This window comes from Haliotis cracherodii, unplaced genomic scaffold, assembly GCF_022045235.1.
Source record: "Haliotis cracherodii isolate W230 unplaced genomic scaffold, xgHalCrac1.p SCAF_17, whole genome shotgun sequence".
Lineage (NCBI taxonomy): Eukaryota > Metazoa > Mollusca > Gastropoda > Lepetellida > Haliotidae > Haliotis > Haliotis cracherodii.
In genome coordinates this window covers 3,314,608-3,330,523 of record NW_027266272.1, presented here as the reverse complement: position 1 = coordinate 3,330,523, position 15,916 = coordinate 3,314,608, and the positions used below count along the sequence as shown (strand labels likewise).

Here is a 15,916-nt window from a genome sequence, read left to right as displayed (position 1 = left end):
TATCGTCCCTTCACATCGCTTACAAAACCAAACCTATACATGTAGATCAAAATTCGGTGATAATGAAAGTCTGCTCTCGTTTTCAACAAAAAATATTTTGACATTATACAAAATGATAGAAATTTGACAACTCTTACGTTTTAACGGATATTTAGTAAAATATGTATACAAAATCTAAAGGTATTAATTCACCAGGTTCTGCTCTGCCGGTAGCCCCCGCCACTCACCCATCTGGCATACAATTTGTTTCATCACTAAGTTGCCTTTTACGCCCCATTATTGAGTCTGCAGATAATCAAGACTGACTATTCTCTATAGTTGATGTTTTGAATTTTGACTAAATTAAGTACATATTCAGGTATATATTTATATTACAAGTCGCAAATACAAGGGTTGGTGAACCGTCCCTGTATGTTAGGTAGGGAGAATTTACGTTTTAAGATTTTACATTTGTAATGAAATAATTTCAATTTCCGGTAGACAACTACACAGTATATGTAAATAGGGTAGTTCATGTGTCGAATAAAATACCATGTTTCTCTCATCGAGTGACGGATAAACATCTTCTGTTTCCGTAGTTCGAGATAAGCGAATAGGCCATGATGCTGATAATTATCATATCAGACCTGAAATGAAAAGCCCTGACGCTATAAACACACGGGCAACAATATTCCTCAGTTGATTTTACCATATTTTTGGTCTGTAGTTGAAAGTATCTAAAAATTAAGTTAGCGATATTATCATCCAAGAAATGGACTGTTCTGGCGCTGTCAACATTCAAACGGTACTGCTACATGATTATATTTTTATTTTTTAAAACAATAAGTTTTTAACATTAAAACAAATCGCATAATATCTCAACCGAGACATCTTTGTCTTCAATGAACCAATTTACTTTCACAAAAAATTACCCGGCCAATTTTCCTACAAACTGTTGCAGGAATAGGCGCTGGTTAAATGGACATAATAAATTTTACCAACATCTCTTTCATTTTTCAGTTGCATAAAACTCGGTACTCTTTCTTTTGCTCCGTTTAACCAAATAATAGTCGTCGTCGAGGTGTCATAGTATCTCTCATATATTATATAGCAGCCCTTACAGGTTGATATAATTCATTTCTAACCATGCTATTCATTCCTAGACCTTTGCAGGTATTTAACGGCTCATATGGGAGTGGGAATTACATACTATAAGTCTGGTGGACAACGTACTTCAGTCAGGACATCGATAACACTGCTTTGTTTTATGAAGGTTGAATCTCTTTGTGTCTGGCATTTGATACCTTCGTTAACCATCAAACAAAATTGATAGTATATCACTCCCAAGTCGGCTTTGAAATATAATCCGTATGGCACTTATTTCCCAGCAATTCATGCAGATTGCGTTTTAATAGAGATGAACTGCTAAACCTCATGGCTTCTGAAAAACGTAATTGGGGATTGTGGGACTTACGTTTGTACTAAGAAACGTCTTCCTAAGTAACGTCTGAAAGGTTCAACACAACATCGTTGACCACACTGACGTTGCACAGACTACCATCATGTTGTTGACGGATATTCCACTTAAGCATGAGCGGAAACAGTGGCACATGTGTGTAATACTGTCGCTAGTTTGTGCCACATCTTGTCTATCAATAAACATAAACAAATAATTTCAGAATAGGTTATATTTGGGTTTGGTTTGTTGTTTTACGCCGTACTCAGCACTATTCCAGCTATATGACGGCGGTCTGTAAAAAATCGATTCTGGACAAGACAATCCAGTGACTGGTATCATGAGCATCGATCCACGCAATTGGGATCGATGACGTTCAGAATAGGTAAACGTTAGTGGTTACAGGTTTGAGTTAGCAAAATCTACTTCTAATAAAAATGAACACTGCATCATAGAATGTTGAAAACAATAAAGGGCGCCCTGGGGTAGCCTAGAGGTTCAGCATTCACTCGTCACGCCGAAGACCCGGGTTCGATTCCTCACGTGGGTACAATGTGCGAAAGCCCGTGTCTAGTGTTTCCGCCTCGATAATGCTGGAATATTGCTTAGAAGCGGCGTAAAAGCGGCGTAAAAGCTGATAATATTACAACTCAACTAACTGATCAGTTGACAATCAAAGTATGTTCTCAACTCCCTAGGGAATATTAGATATCAGTATCAGTATACTTGTGTTTCCTGATTCAATACGCTGAGGTCCAAGCTTTTGCTATCATTGCTTTGTCGAGAACATTTTTTGTTTTAATAGCCTGTGGGACCAAGCTGTTTGCCGTAACTAAAGTATGCTTTGATCATTAGACTGGGCCACTTTCTCCTCACGTGATATGTCGCCCAACGTCCAAACGTGATCGTAATATGAGTTTTGAAAGCTGAAAAGTATATGAGACACGTCTGACGCGGCTTGCATATAGTTCATCCACATCGCGATAATGAAACTACACATAGGGTTCACACATCAAACTGTGACCAACAGGTGAATGGATACATGTGAAAATCTCATTCTCATCTAGCATTAACATTATTGTTTCACGTTAATTGACTAATTCCAAACCAATTGTTCGATTGTTCAAATATCATTGTTTGCGATGAGACCCATAATGATGTCATATTGAACGATTGGTCGTAAAAATAGATATGACGTCATTTATTGTACATGGCGGCATTTATTATCATGACGTCATAGAAGTGATTTATGTGACCCCGTTCCATCAACAGACTGTCATGATGTCTTTTCTTGAGAAAAGGAAACACATAATTGTCAAACTGTTTTAGAAAGAAGACTTGGCTAATATTGGAAGTAATCCACTCATAACTCGGAATTACGGATAATCAGTCCCTGAGGAAATAATGTTGAAAGGCTCTTGCCATGGCTCGGGATTATCGCCATTACTTCATAATCAGTAATCTCTCGTTGCCCGTTGTATTATCTCGAAACATATTATGAGGCGAGTCAACATAAACAATCTTCTTCAACACACTAGGGGGCACGAGTGGCCCAGTCGTCTAAGGCGCCGTGATTCGCTGTGCAGAGTTGTGTCCCGTGGACACGCCAGAAACCTATGATTGTGGGTTCGAATCCCGGTTCGCCCCGATTATGTTTCTAGGTTTGTCAGCACCATACCCGTGCTCATGGGTTTCACCCAAGTGGTAAACGTCTGAGACCTGCATCACTTCGGGCTTTCCTCCCAAATTAAGCTGACACGCCATGATAAAAATTTGGAATACTGTTAAAAGAGGCGTTAAACACAATTCACTCACTCACTTCATTACACAAAGGAGCTCATAGAATACTTACTGGTAACATGCGGGAGACAGTATTCGACTTCATTTGACTGGGATATTTGCAAGGGCGGTGCGGTAGCCTGGGGTAGTTGTTAAAACGTTCACTCTTCACACGGAAGTCCCGGGTTCGATTCCCGACATGGGTACAATGCGTGAAGCCCATTTCTGGTGTCTCCCGCCGTTGAATTGCCTGAATGTTGCAAAATCGGCGAAAACCATGCTCACTTACATGCGATTAGACACAATCTCAAGACTACATCGAGACCTCCAATAGATAGATTAATTTCTTTACACAACTAACAACTGTCATAAATAATCATGGATTTGAGAATGAAGAAGATACTATTCATTGAGAACGTTAAATAAGGTTTTCACATCGATAACAATAAACGGCGGTGTCTTCGTGAGATCTGCAAACTTGTTTTCCAAAACCAGTACCGGTTTTTAGTTTCCGTCTGAAATCCTCATTCGAAGGTCATTTTCGATGAAATATAGTATACGTATCTGGGCGTAGGTAATTAAGGATGAGATCGGTAAATAGATTTTACAATTAGTTTATGATTTGTTACCAACCGGGAATATATAAGTGTGCTATAAATCGTACACCGCTCATTGGTAGACTTTTCTAACAGTAACCTCCAGTGAGTGGGTGAGTAGTGTTTTACGCCGCTTATTCAGCAATATCCCAACAATATTACGGTTGGGGACACCAGAAATGGGCTTCACACAGTGTACCCATGTGGAAAATCGAACCCGGATCTTCGGCGTGACGAGCGAACGCTTTAAACACTAGGCTACCCCCATAGCCCCAGTAACCTCCAATAGTGATAAATACAGAAAAAACTTATATTAAGCGATGAAGGGAATAGAATATGGTACTCGCAGCAAGAATGATTAAATACACATCTACGTTCAGAAATATTCTGTGATTACTATCTTTATCGACCCGTGAAGATTCCGGGGTAGAATAGGTCTTCAGCAACCCATACTTGCGGTAAAAGGTGACTATGCTTGTCGTAAAAGGCGACTAACGGGATCGGGTGGTCAGACTCGCTGACTTGGTTGATGCATGTCATCGATCCCAATTGCGTGGATCGATGTTCATGATATCAATCACTGGATTGTCTGGTCCAGACTCGATTATTTACAGACTGCCGTCATATAGCTGGAATATTGCTGAGTGCGGCGTTAAACAACCAACCAACCAACCAACTATCTTTATCAGGAATTTGTCTCCATGTTCTCCTAGCGTTTGTTGATCACGGAAACATATGACGTCACCAATTGTTTGTTGACATGATTAAATTCGAAAGTGACATTAGAGTTCGTTAATAACTTAAATGCATTTATTTCAGGTGCCGTCGTAGAGGTTTCGCCGCTGTATCCTAGTAAGGACGTCGCAGTACCCGACACTCAATGTCGACCTTGACAGCTTCATTGCGACGTCACTGAAGACATCAACGATGACAACAGCGTCCGTGACGGCACTAATCCTGCTTGTTTGTATGGTAAGGCTCGTTGTGTGTCACCACTATCAGAAATGAACACATATTTACATCTCTCCATGCAAATACATTTTGTGACGATTGTCAGGTCTTCATTGTTCCTCTCTTGTTCTTGATGAAGATTCTGTCAAACATTCCGAATATTGTGAGCGTTTTGAATTGGGTTAGAATATGTCTTCAGCGACCCATTCTTGCCGTACATGGCGACTATTCTCGTTGTAAGAGGCGACTAACGGGATCGGGTGGTCAGGCTCGCTGACCAGGTTGATGCATGTCATCGTATACCAGTTGCGTAGATCGGTGCTCATTATGATAATCACTGGATTGTCTGGTCCACATTCGAGCGGTATTTGCTTGAATATTGCTGATTGCCTTGCTAAACAACAAACAAACAAACAAACAACCAATGAAACTTGGGATGTGAGCAATGAACACTGGTATAAATACCAGTTGATGTCCCACACCGTAGTCGTCCTGAAAACTGTTTGTTGACAATCATGGTGTTACTGTATCACTTGCTCAAGAACGCAAGATCTGTATAAAATTGATGTTTTTAAAGTGATGACATATTTATGCTTAGTGTTATTGTTAGCTGTCACGCGATCTCAAGGGGTACACGGTGTGATGTACTCCGTGTGTGTGCCTATAGACCCCTTGCCATTAGGGTACAATGACCCACACACAGGGTACAATGACCCACACACAGGGTACAATGACCCACACACGGGGTACAATGACCCACATACAGGGTAAAATGACCCCCACACAGGGTACAATGACCCTCACACGGGGTACAATGACCCACACACAGGGTACAATGACCCCCACACAGGGTACAATGACCCACACACAGGGTACAATGACCCACACACGGGGTACAATGACCCACATACAGGGTAAAATGACCCTCACACGGGGTACAATGACCCACACACAGGGTACAATGACCCACACACAGGGTACAATGACCCACACACAGGGTACAATGACCCACACACAGGGTACAATGACCCACACACAGGGTACAATGACCCACACACAGGGTACAATGACCCACACACAGGGTACAATGACCCTCACACGGGGTACAATGACCCACACACAGGGTAAAATGACCCACACACAGGGTACAATGACCCACACACAGGGTACAATGACCCTCACACGGGGTACAATGACCCACACACAGGGTAAAATGACCCCCACACAGGGTACAATGACCCACACACAGGGTACAATGACCCCCACACAGGGTACAATGACCCCCACACAGGGTACAATGACCCACACACGGGGTACAATGACCCACACACAGGGTAAAATGACCCACATACAGGGTAAAATGACCCACATACAGGGTAAAATGACCCACACACAGGGTACAATGACCCTCACACGGGGTACAATGACCCACACACAGGGTACAATGATCCACACACAGGGTACAATGACCCACACACAGGGTAAAATGACCCACACACAGGGTAAAATGACCCACATACAGGGTAAAATGACCCACATACACGGTAAAATGACCCACACACAGGGTACAATGACCCCCACACAGGGTACAATGACCCCCACACAGGGTACAATGACCCACACACAGGGTAAAATGACCCACATACAGGGTAAAATGACCCACACACAGGGTACAATGACCCTCACACAGGGTACAATGACCCACATACAGGGTAAAATGACCCACATACACGGTAAAATGACCCACATACAGGGTAAAATGACCCACACACAGGGTACAATGACCCCCACACAGGGTACAATGACCCACACACAGGGTACAATGACCCACCCACAGAATACAATGACCCACACACAGGGTACAATGACCAACACACAGGGTACAATGACCCACACCAGGGGAAAAATGACCCACACACAGGGTACAATGACCCCCACACAGGGTACAATGACCCACACACAGGGTACAATGACCCACACACAGAATACAATGACCCACACACAGGGTACAATGACCAACACACAGGGTACAATGACCCACACCAGGGGAAAAATGACCCACACACACGGTACAATGACCCCGACACAGAGTACAATGACCCACATGCAGGGTACAATGACCCATATACAGGGTACAATGACCCACACACAGGGTACAATGACCCACACACAGGGTACAATGACCCAAACACAGGGTACAATGACCCACACACAGGGTACAATGATCCACACACAGAGTACAATGACCCACACACAGGGTACAATGACCCACACACAGGGTACAATGACCCACACACGGGGTACAATGACCCCCACACAGGGTATAATGACCCCCACACATCACACCTTCTGTCTTGAGGGATCGGATGTCTACGAATTGATATCGCCGACATTCCTTCATACAGACCCGGTTCACTGAGTAAAATGCCAATTCAACCATTTTGACAGCTGGCAGGCGATGCAAACGAATTGGGTTACTTCCCTTCACCCAATGCATTCAGTTCAGCTCAAGGATATATTTGCGAAATAAGCAAGTTACCTGATCAGGTGTGTTCCGATTGATTTCTCAGCGGGGTGCATATGAGCGGGCTACATGGAAAATAATTGCCTGTCTTTAACCAATTAGAAGCTAGTTTTGTAATGTAAGGTGAGATCATTCATATTAGACCAAAATATGTTGCATTGCTCTTTTTTCTGTTTGGTCGCTGCATGTATCTATAGTAACATGGTTGGTAATTACACCACTCTATAATCCAGGTTCTGAACCTTCCTAAAGGTTTCCGGTAATAAAGTCGCTTACCCCCTTACTTGAAAATCTTTTCGCGGACAAAGTTATCAATTATGAACTGAAACCATTTCTTGCCATCGGTCTGTGAAGGAAGGTTCATACTTATCTAAACTCACATAAAAGTAAAAGACACTTTTATGACTGCTAATGTCATTTCTCATTGCCTAAAACTAAACCATTTCAGTCGTAACGTGTAATCATGTACAAACAGTCATATAACGACCAATTATGTTGCGCAAAAAAATACTTCCTCAAAACGATCGATAACGTGAGCGTATGGATGGTCAACATGGACAACGTCATCAACAGAATCATCCTCTGTAGTTTCGTTGAGGGGGAGGTGTTCTATGATGGCATACCGGCGACGATGACTAACAATGCGACTCACGCACCCTAACGCCTCTCACAAACCTATCTCCATAATCGTAAGAATTTTAGGATTCCGACTAGATCACAAAGTACCGACCATTTGATATTGTTTGGTGTGGTTGGGGGTTGTTGGTGGGTTGGGGGTTGTGATTTTCGGAAGAATAAAAATTGCCCTCGTAAATTCTGGAAAATTAATTATGCTTCATTCAGTCTCCCCAACCCCAAGAATATGTAATGGGCGGTTCCTTTTGAGCATGTGTTTATGAATCACTGTCAGATATGGATGGTATCACTCACTCACTCACTCACTCACTCACTCACTCACTCACTCACTCACTCGCTCACTTGGCGGCAGAAAGTTCTTAACACTTCACATTCTATCCTATGGTCAACATGTATGTTAACGTCACTTGAAGATATTATCACAAATTTAATAAAAACGGGTGTTACCCTTGAATTAATGATTTCACTGATTACCAAATCACTCATTCACATAGGGGTGGGGTAGCCTTGTGGTGAAAGCGTTCGCTCGTCACGTCGAAGACCCAGGTTCGATTCCCGACATGGGTACAATTTGTGAAGCCCATTTGTGTGGTCCCCCGCCGTGATATTGCTGGAATATTGCTAAAACCGCGTAAACCATACTCACTCACTCATTCACCGATATTTGTTGATAAATTACCGTCATCTGTTGTCCCATACTCATCTGGGGATAATTCACAATTAAAGACCAAGGTCCAGCCTTCTAACACTGACTCGTTTGAAATATTGTTGAATGTGATCTTGCAGTAAACGACAAAGTAGGAAGACTCCCTTCAGAATCGGACTCACTAAGATGTAATTAACATGTCTGGCGTTCTGACAGTGACGTGTAATTGCGACATTGTGGGGGTGAATGTCAACAAGAAGTTATTGATATGCAACACTGAAATCAAATTATTTTGCATTTACGAAAGATGGTCGACATATTGATGAATTCGTTACCGCCAAAACAATGTATTTCTGGGCAGGCCTCTAAGGAAAAAACCATTCATACTTCTGATACATGACAACAAGCAGACAACAAACATCACGTTGTGGTATCCACTTAGTAATAAATATAACATCAAACTGCGCAGTATAGCATAATTATATATCTTCCCATTAATATACTATTTAATATAAATATACATGTGTGTGTTGGTGATGGGGGTGGGGGTGGGGAGGGGGGTGGGGATGGGGATGGTGGCGTGTAGGAGGTGGGTCAAAGGTATTGGGGTCGGGGTCTAAGTACAGTTTACATCAAGTAAACTACCGGACAAAAGAAAGCAAACACTTGACTCCCAAATTACAAACGTAATGAAACCTAGTCTGAAAACAGTCACCAAAACACTGCAATGGCCCAAAACCTGACTTTAATACCCGTATCAAATACATCGCCATCGAATAACCATTTCTTGGTGGTTTCATTTTTGGCCATCATCAAACATGATGTATACTATCTTTTGCCCAGCTGATCTGTATCGTCTAGCAGCTTTCCCTCCACAAAAGCCCTACAAATGATATATAAATACAGACTATGTTTCGAGATTATGGACAAATGTTGTGTTATTTGCCAGATTACTAATAACACAGTCATTGTTATATTTCTTGCATGTGGCTCCTTACGAACAACAAGACAGTTTAGATTTAGAATCATTGTTAGAATCATCCAAAGGACTACTAAACAATCCAAATTCATGTCTTGAAAAAGTGTTCGGAACAGATGTAAACGGTTTATTTATTTATGAACTATGTTTATTGTCTGATAATCGCACTCATCAATAACAGTCACTATGGTTACGGGTGAAGCAGCCGAGAAAGATGCCTCCAATATCTCGTTCCTCTGTTTAAGACGTAGATAATCTCTAATTATTCATTCTAATCCTAGTCGCAACGTACTTCCTTGTCTTTCGGGCATAGGATCTGGCTAGGGAGTCGTTTAAATGGCCTTGAATCCTTCCCTGGGGGTGTTCATCAGCCTTCACTTTCCCTCGCTCTCCGGGACGTCGTTGTTGCATGAAACAAGCCCTTATACAGCGTTGAATGGAAATATTTAAAACAGCACAATTTCTTTCCAATTACGAATTGGGGTTTAGCGAATTTCTGTCACAGAAGTCACGCACACGGCGATGTACGCATCGCCAAAGATTGGTGTATCGATTACTAAATATTTTATTTCATTTTCAAACAAGTTTCAATGTCAGCCGCTAACCGGTTAGTTTTTCATGTTTTTTTTATATAAACTGGGAAATGCTCCGTGTGAAATTAACCCTCAACCACATTAAGTAGCCCATAGGAGTGGAAATATTGACAAACGCTTGCTGGCATGTTCATCGTGTGATTGCACCAGATGAGTGTTATAACTTGAAACCGTTATTTTCGTCACATACAAAGTGTGTTGAAGATATGAATTTGTGAGTGAATTAGTGCTTGAGTGAGTGCTCTGTCAATTATCACGTCTAGATATTTGACAGTGAGTGAGTAAGTGCTCCATCAATATCACGTCTAGAGATTTGACAATGTGTGAGTCCCCTCAATCAATAAGTGCTCCACCAATATTACATTCCTATATGTGACAGTGAGTGAGTAAGTGCTCCATCAATATCACGTCTAGTGATGTGACAGTGAGTAAGTGCTCCATCAATATCGCGTCTAGAGATGTGACAGTGGGTGAGTAAGTGCTCCATCAATATCACATCCCTATATGTGACAGTGAGTAAGTGTTCCATCAATATCATTTCTAGTGATGTGACAGTGAGTGAGTAAGTGCTCCATCAATATCGCTTCTAGAGATGTGACAGTGGGTGAGTAAGTGCTCCATCAATATCGCTTCTAGAGATGTGACAGTGAGTGAGTAAGTGCTCCATCAATATTACATCCCTATATGTGACAGTGAGTAAGTGCTCCATCAATATCGCTTCTAGAGATGTGACAGTGAGTAAGTGCTCCATCAATATCGCGTCTAGTGATGTGACAGTGAGTAAGTGCTCCGTCAATATTACATCCCTATATGTGACAGTGAGTAAGTGCTCCATCAATATCGCTTCTAGAGATGTGACAGTGGGTGAGTAAGTGCTCCATCAATATCACGTCTAGTGATGTGACAGTGAGTAAGTGCTCCATCAATATCACATCCCTATATGTGACAGTGAGTAAGTGCTCCATCAATATCGCTTCTAGAGATGTGACAGTGAGTGAGTAAGTGCTCCATCAATATCGCGTCTAGTGATGTGACAGTGAGTGAGTAAGTGCTCCATCAATATCGCGTCTAGTGATGTGACAGTGAGTTAGTAAGTGCTCCATCAATATCGCGTCTAGTGATGTGACAGTGAGTAAGTGCTCCATCAATATCGCTTCTAGAGATGTGACAGTGAGCGAGTAAGTGCTCCATACTTACTTACTTACTTACTTTGGAGCTTTAACATGCGCTTTCCGACTGATGCGTATTTCGCACACGGGCCCGGCCAGGCCATTTAATGTGTTTCCGAAAGGGGCGAAGGTGGCCTGTGCAACCCTAAGAGGGAGCTTTAGGGGTTGCTTATATATAATTTGGGAATTTTGAGATTTGGAATAGATGCCGATGGGGTTGGGGAGGAGAACTCAGGGAGCTGGGTATGGTGGATGTTTGTTTATTCATGTGATTTTGATTTGGTAGGTTATTATGTTTTTAGATGCGTTTTATTAGTTCCGTTTTGATTAAGAATACGCCTAAGGCCTTGAAGTTTTCTAGTTTATTTTGTGGGTTTAGTATTGCTTCTAGAGTGAGAGCCTTGTTTAGATTGAGGGTGGTTTGTAATGCGGTTCGATGTGTGAGGTAGTGTGTGCAGTGGATGAGTGCGTGTTCTGGGGTTTCTGGTTGTTTGCAATGTGGGCAGTTACCTGTAGTGTGTTTTTTTATTTTTTTTAGGTGGTTATTTAGGTTGGTGTGTCCTGTTTGGAGTTTAGTGATTACTCTGTCGATTTTTTTTGATGGATGGAGAATTTTTGGTTTGGTTAGTGGTTTGCTGAGCACTTTTTTGATTTGGCTATTTGAGTTTAGATAAAGGTTATGCCATTTTTTGGTGATTTTTTGCTTGTTTACACTTTTAATTTCTGACCTTTGAGTCCTATTTTTTTAAGTTTTTGTATTAGCCCGTCGTGCCATACCATGTCGAAAGCTTTAGAGAAGTCTAAGAAGATGCCTGTGGTATATTGTTTATTTAGTTGTCCTGTCTTAATATCTTGTTCTAGTCGGGCGAGGTTATCTAGGGTTGAGCGGCCAGGAGTGAAACCGCTTTGATCTGGGTTTATGATATTATTTTGGGTTAAGTAATGTTGTAATCTATTTTTAGCCATTGATTCCATTACTTTGCATAATTTTGAAGTTAGGGATATTGGTCTATATGAGTTAGCTTGATTAGCTGGTTTATTAGGTTTAGGGATTGGTATGACTAGGGCCTGTTTCCAAGGAGTAGGAACCTGTCCGTTTAGGTAGATGAGATTGTCACCATCAATATCACGTTGAGAGATGTGACAGTAAGCGAGTACACCATCAATATCACGTTGAGAGATGTGACAGTAAGCGAGTACCAATACCACGTCTAGAGATGTGACAGTAAGCGAGTACACCATCAATACCACGTCTAGAGATGTAACAGTAAGCGAGTACACCATCAATACCACGTCTAGAGATGTGACGGTAAGCGAGTACACCATCAATACCACGTCTAGAGATGTGACAGTAGGCGAGTACACCATCAATATCACGTCTAGAGATGTGACAGTAAGCGAGTACACCATCAATACCACGTCTAGAGATGTGACAGAAAGTGAGTACACCATCAATACCACGTCTAGAGATGTGACGGTAAGCGAGTACACCATCAATACCACGTCTAGAGATGTGACAGAAAGCGAGTACACCATCAATACCACGTCTAGAGATGTGACAAAAAGCGAGTACACCATCAATACCACGTCTAGAGATGTGACGGTAAGCGAGTACACCATCAATACCACGTCTAGAGATGTGACAGTAGGCGAGTACACCATCAATATCACGTCTAGAGATGTAACAGTAAGCTAATACACCATCAATACCACGTCTAGAGATGTGACAGTAAGCGAGTACACCATCAATACCACGTCTAGAGATGTGACAGTAAGCGAGTACACCATCAATACCACGTCTAGAGATGTAACAGTAAGCTAATACACCATCAATATCACGTCTAGAGATGTGACAGTAAGCGAGTACACCATCAATACCACGTCTAGAGATGTAACAGTAAGCTAATACACCATCAATACCACGTCTAGAGATGTGACAGTAAGCGAGTACACCATCAATACCACGTCTAGAGATGTAACAGTAAGCTAATACACCATCAATACCACGTCTAGAGATGTGACAGTAAGCGAGTACACCATCAATACCACGTCTAGAGATGTGACAGTAAGTGAGTACACCATCAGTATCACGTCTAGAGATGTGACAGTAAGCGAGTACACCATCAATACCACGTCTAGAGATGTGGCAGTAAGCGAGTACACCATCAATACCACGTCTAGAGATGTGACAGTAAGCGAGTACACCATCAATACCACGTCTAGAGATGTGACAGTAGGCGAGTACACCATCAATACCACGTCTAGAGATGTGACAGTAAGCGAGTACACCATCAATACCACGTCTAGAGATGTGACAGTAAGCGAGTACACCATCAATACCACGTCTAGAGATGTAACAGAAAGCGAGTACACCATCAATACCACGTCTAGAGATGTGACAGTAAGCGAGTACACCATCAATACCACGTCTAGAGATGTGACAGTAAGCGAGTACACCATCAATACCACGTCTAGAGATGTGACAGTAAGCGAGTACACCATCAATACCACGTCTAGAGATGTGACAGTAAGCGAGTACACCATCAATATCACGTTGAGAGATGTGACAGTAAGCGAGTACCAATATCACGTCTAGAGATGTGACAGTAAGCGAGTACACCATCAATACCACGTCTAGAGATGTGACGGTAAGCGAGTACACCATCAATACCACGTCTAGAGATGTGACAGTAGGCGAGTACACCATCAATACCACGTCTAGAGATGTGACAGTAAGTGAGTACACCATCAGTATCACGTCTAGAGATGTGACAGTAAGCGGGTACACCATCAATACCACGTCTAGAGATGTGACGGTAAGCGAGTACACCATCAATACCACGTCTAGAGATGTGACGGTAAGCGAGTACACCATCAATATCAAGTCTAGAGATGTAACAGTAAGCTAATACACCATCAATACCACGTCTAGAGTTGTAACAGTAAGCAAGTACACCATCAATACCACGTCTAGAGATGTGACAGTAAGCGAGTACACCATCAATACCACGTCTAGAGATGTAACAGTAAGCTAATACACCATCAATACCACGTCTAGAGTTGTAACAGTAAGCAAGTACACCATCAATACCACGTCTAGAGATGTGACAGTAAGCAAGTACACCATCAATATCACGTCTAGAGATGTAACAGTAAGCTAATACACCATCAATACCACGTCTAGAGTTGTAACAGTAAGCAAGTACACCATCAATACCACGTCTAGAGATGTGACAGTAAGCGAGTACACCATCAATACCACGTCTAGAGATGTGACAGTAAGCAAGTACACCATCAATACCACGTCTAGAGATGTGACAGTAAGCGAGTACACCATCAATACCACGTCTAGAGATGTGACAGTAAGCGAGTACACCATCAGTATCACGTCTAGAGATGTAACAGTAAGCAAGTACACCATTAATACCACGTCTAGAGATGTGACAGTAAGCGAGTACACCATCAATACCACGTCTAGAGATGTAACAGTAAGCAAGTACACCATCAATACAACGTCTAGAGATGTGACAGTAAGCGAGTACACCATCAGTATCACGTCTAGAGATGTGACAGTAAGCGAGTACACCATCAGTATCACGTCTAGAGATGTGACGGTAAGCGAGTACACCATCAATACCACGTCTAGAGATGTGACGGTAAGCGAGTACACCATCAATATCACGTCTAGAGATGTGACAGTAAGCGAGTACACCATCAATACCACGTCTATAGATGTGACAGTAAGTGAGTACACCATCAATATCACGTCTAGAGATGTGACGGTAAGCGAGTACACCATCAATACCACGTCTAGAGATGTAACAGTAAGCAAGTACACCATCAATACCACGTCTAGAGATGTGACAGTAAGCGAGTACACCATCAATACCACGTCTAGAGATGTGACAGTAAGTGAGTACACCATCAATACCACGTCTAGAGATGTGACAGTAAGCGAGTACACCATCAATATCACGTCTAGAGATGTGACAGTAAGCGAGTACACCAGCAATACCACGTCTATAGATGTGACAGTAAGTGAGTACACCATCAATATCACGTCTAGAGATGTGACGGTAAGCGAGTACACCATCAATACCACGTCTAGAGATGTAACAGTAAGCAAGTACACCATCAATACCACGTCTAGAGATGTGACAGTAAGCGAGTACACCATCAATACCACGTCTAGAGATGTGACAGTAAGCGAGTACACCATCAATACCACGTCTAGAGATGTGACAGTAAGTGAGTACACCATCAATATCACGTTGAGAGATGTGACAGTAAGCGAGTACACCATCAGTATCACGTCTAGAGATGTGACAGTAAGCGAGTACACCATCAATACCACGTCTAGAGATGTGACAGTAAGCGAGTACACCATCAATACCACGTCTAGAGATGTGACAGTAAGCGAGTACACCATCAATACCACGTCTAGAGATGTGACAGTAAGCGAGTACACCATCAGTATCACGTCTAGAGATGTAACAGTAAGCGAGTACACCATCAATACCACGTCTAGATATGTGACAGTAAGCGAGTACACCATCAATACCACGTCTAGAGATGTGACAGTAAGCGAGTACACCATCAATACCACGT

General features: G+C 42.2%; 1 protein-coding gene across 1 annotated transcript in view; it reads left to right on the top strand.

Annotated features, from left to right (window-relative positions):
- LOC139464240 (calcitonin gene-related peptide type 1 receptor-like) overlaps window positions 1-15,916 on the top strand; it is a 158,207-nt gene that overhangs the window by 95,796 nt on the left and 46,495 nt on the right. The window contains exon 2 of the mRNA XM_071245763.1: window positions 4,630-4,782. Coding sequence (XP_071101864.1) covers window positions 4,738-4,782 — 45 coding nt within the window. The 5' untranslated portion in view covers window positions 4,630-4,737. The remainder of the gene's footprint in view (window positions 1-4,629; window positions 4,783-15,916) is intronic.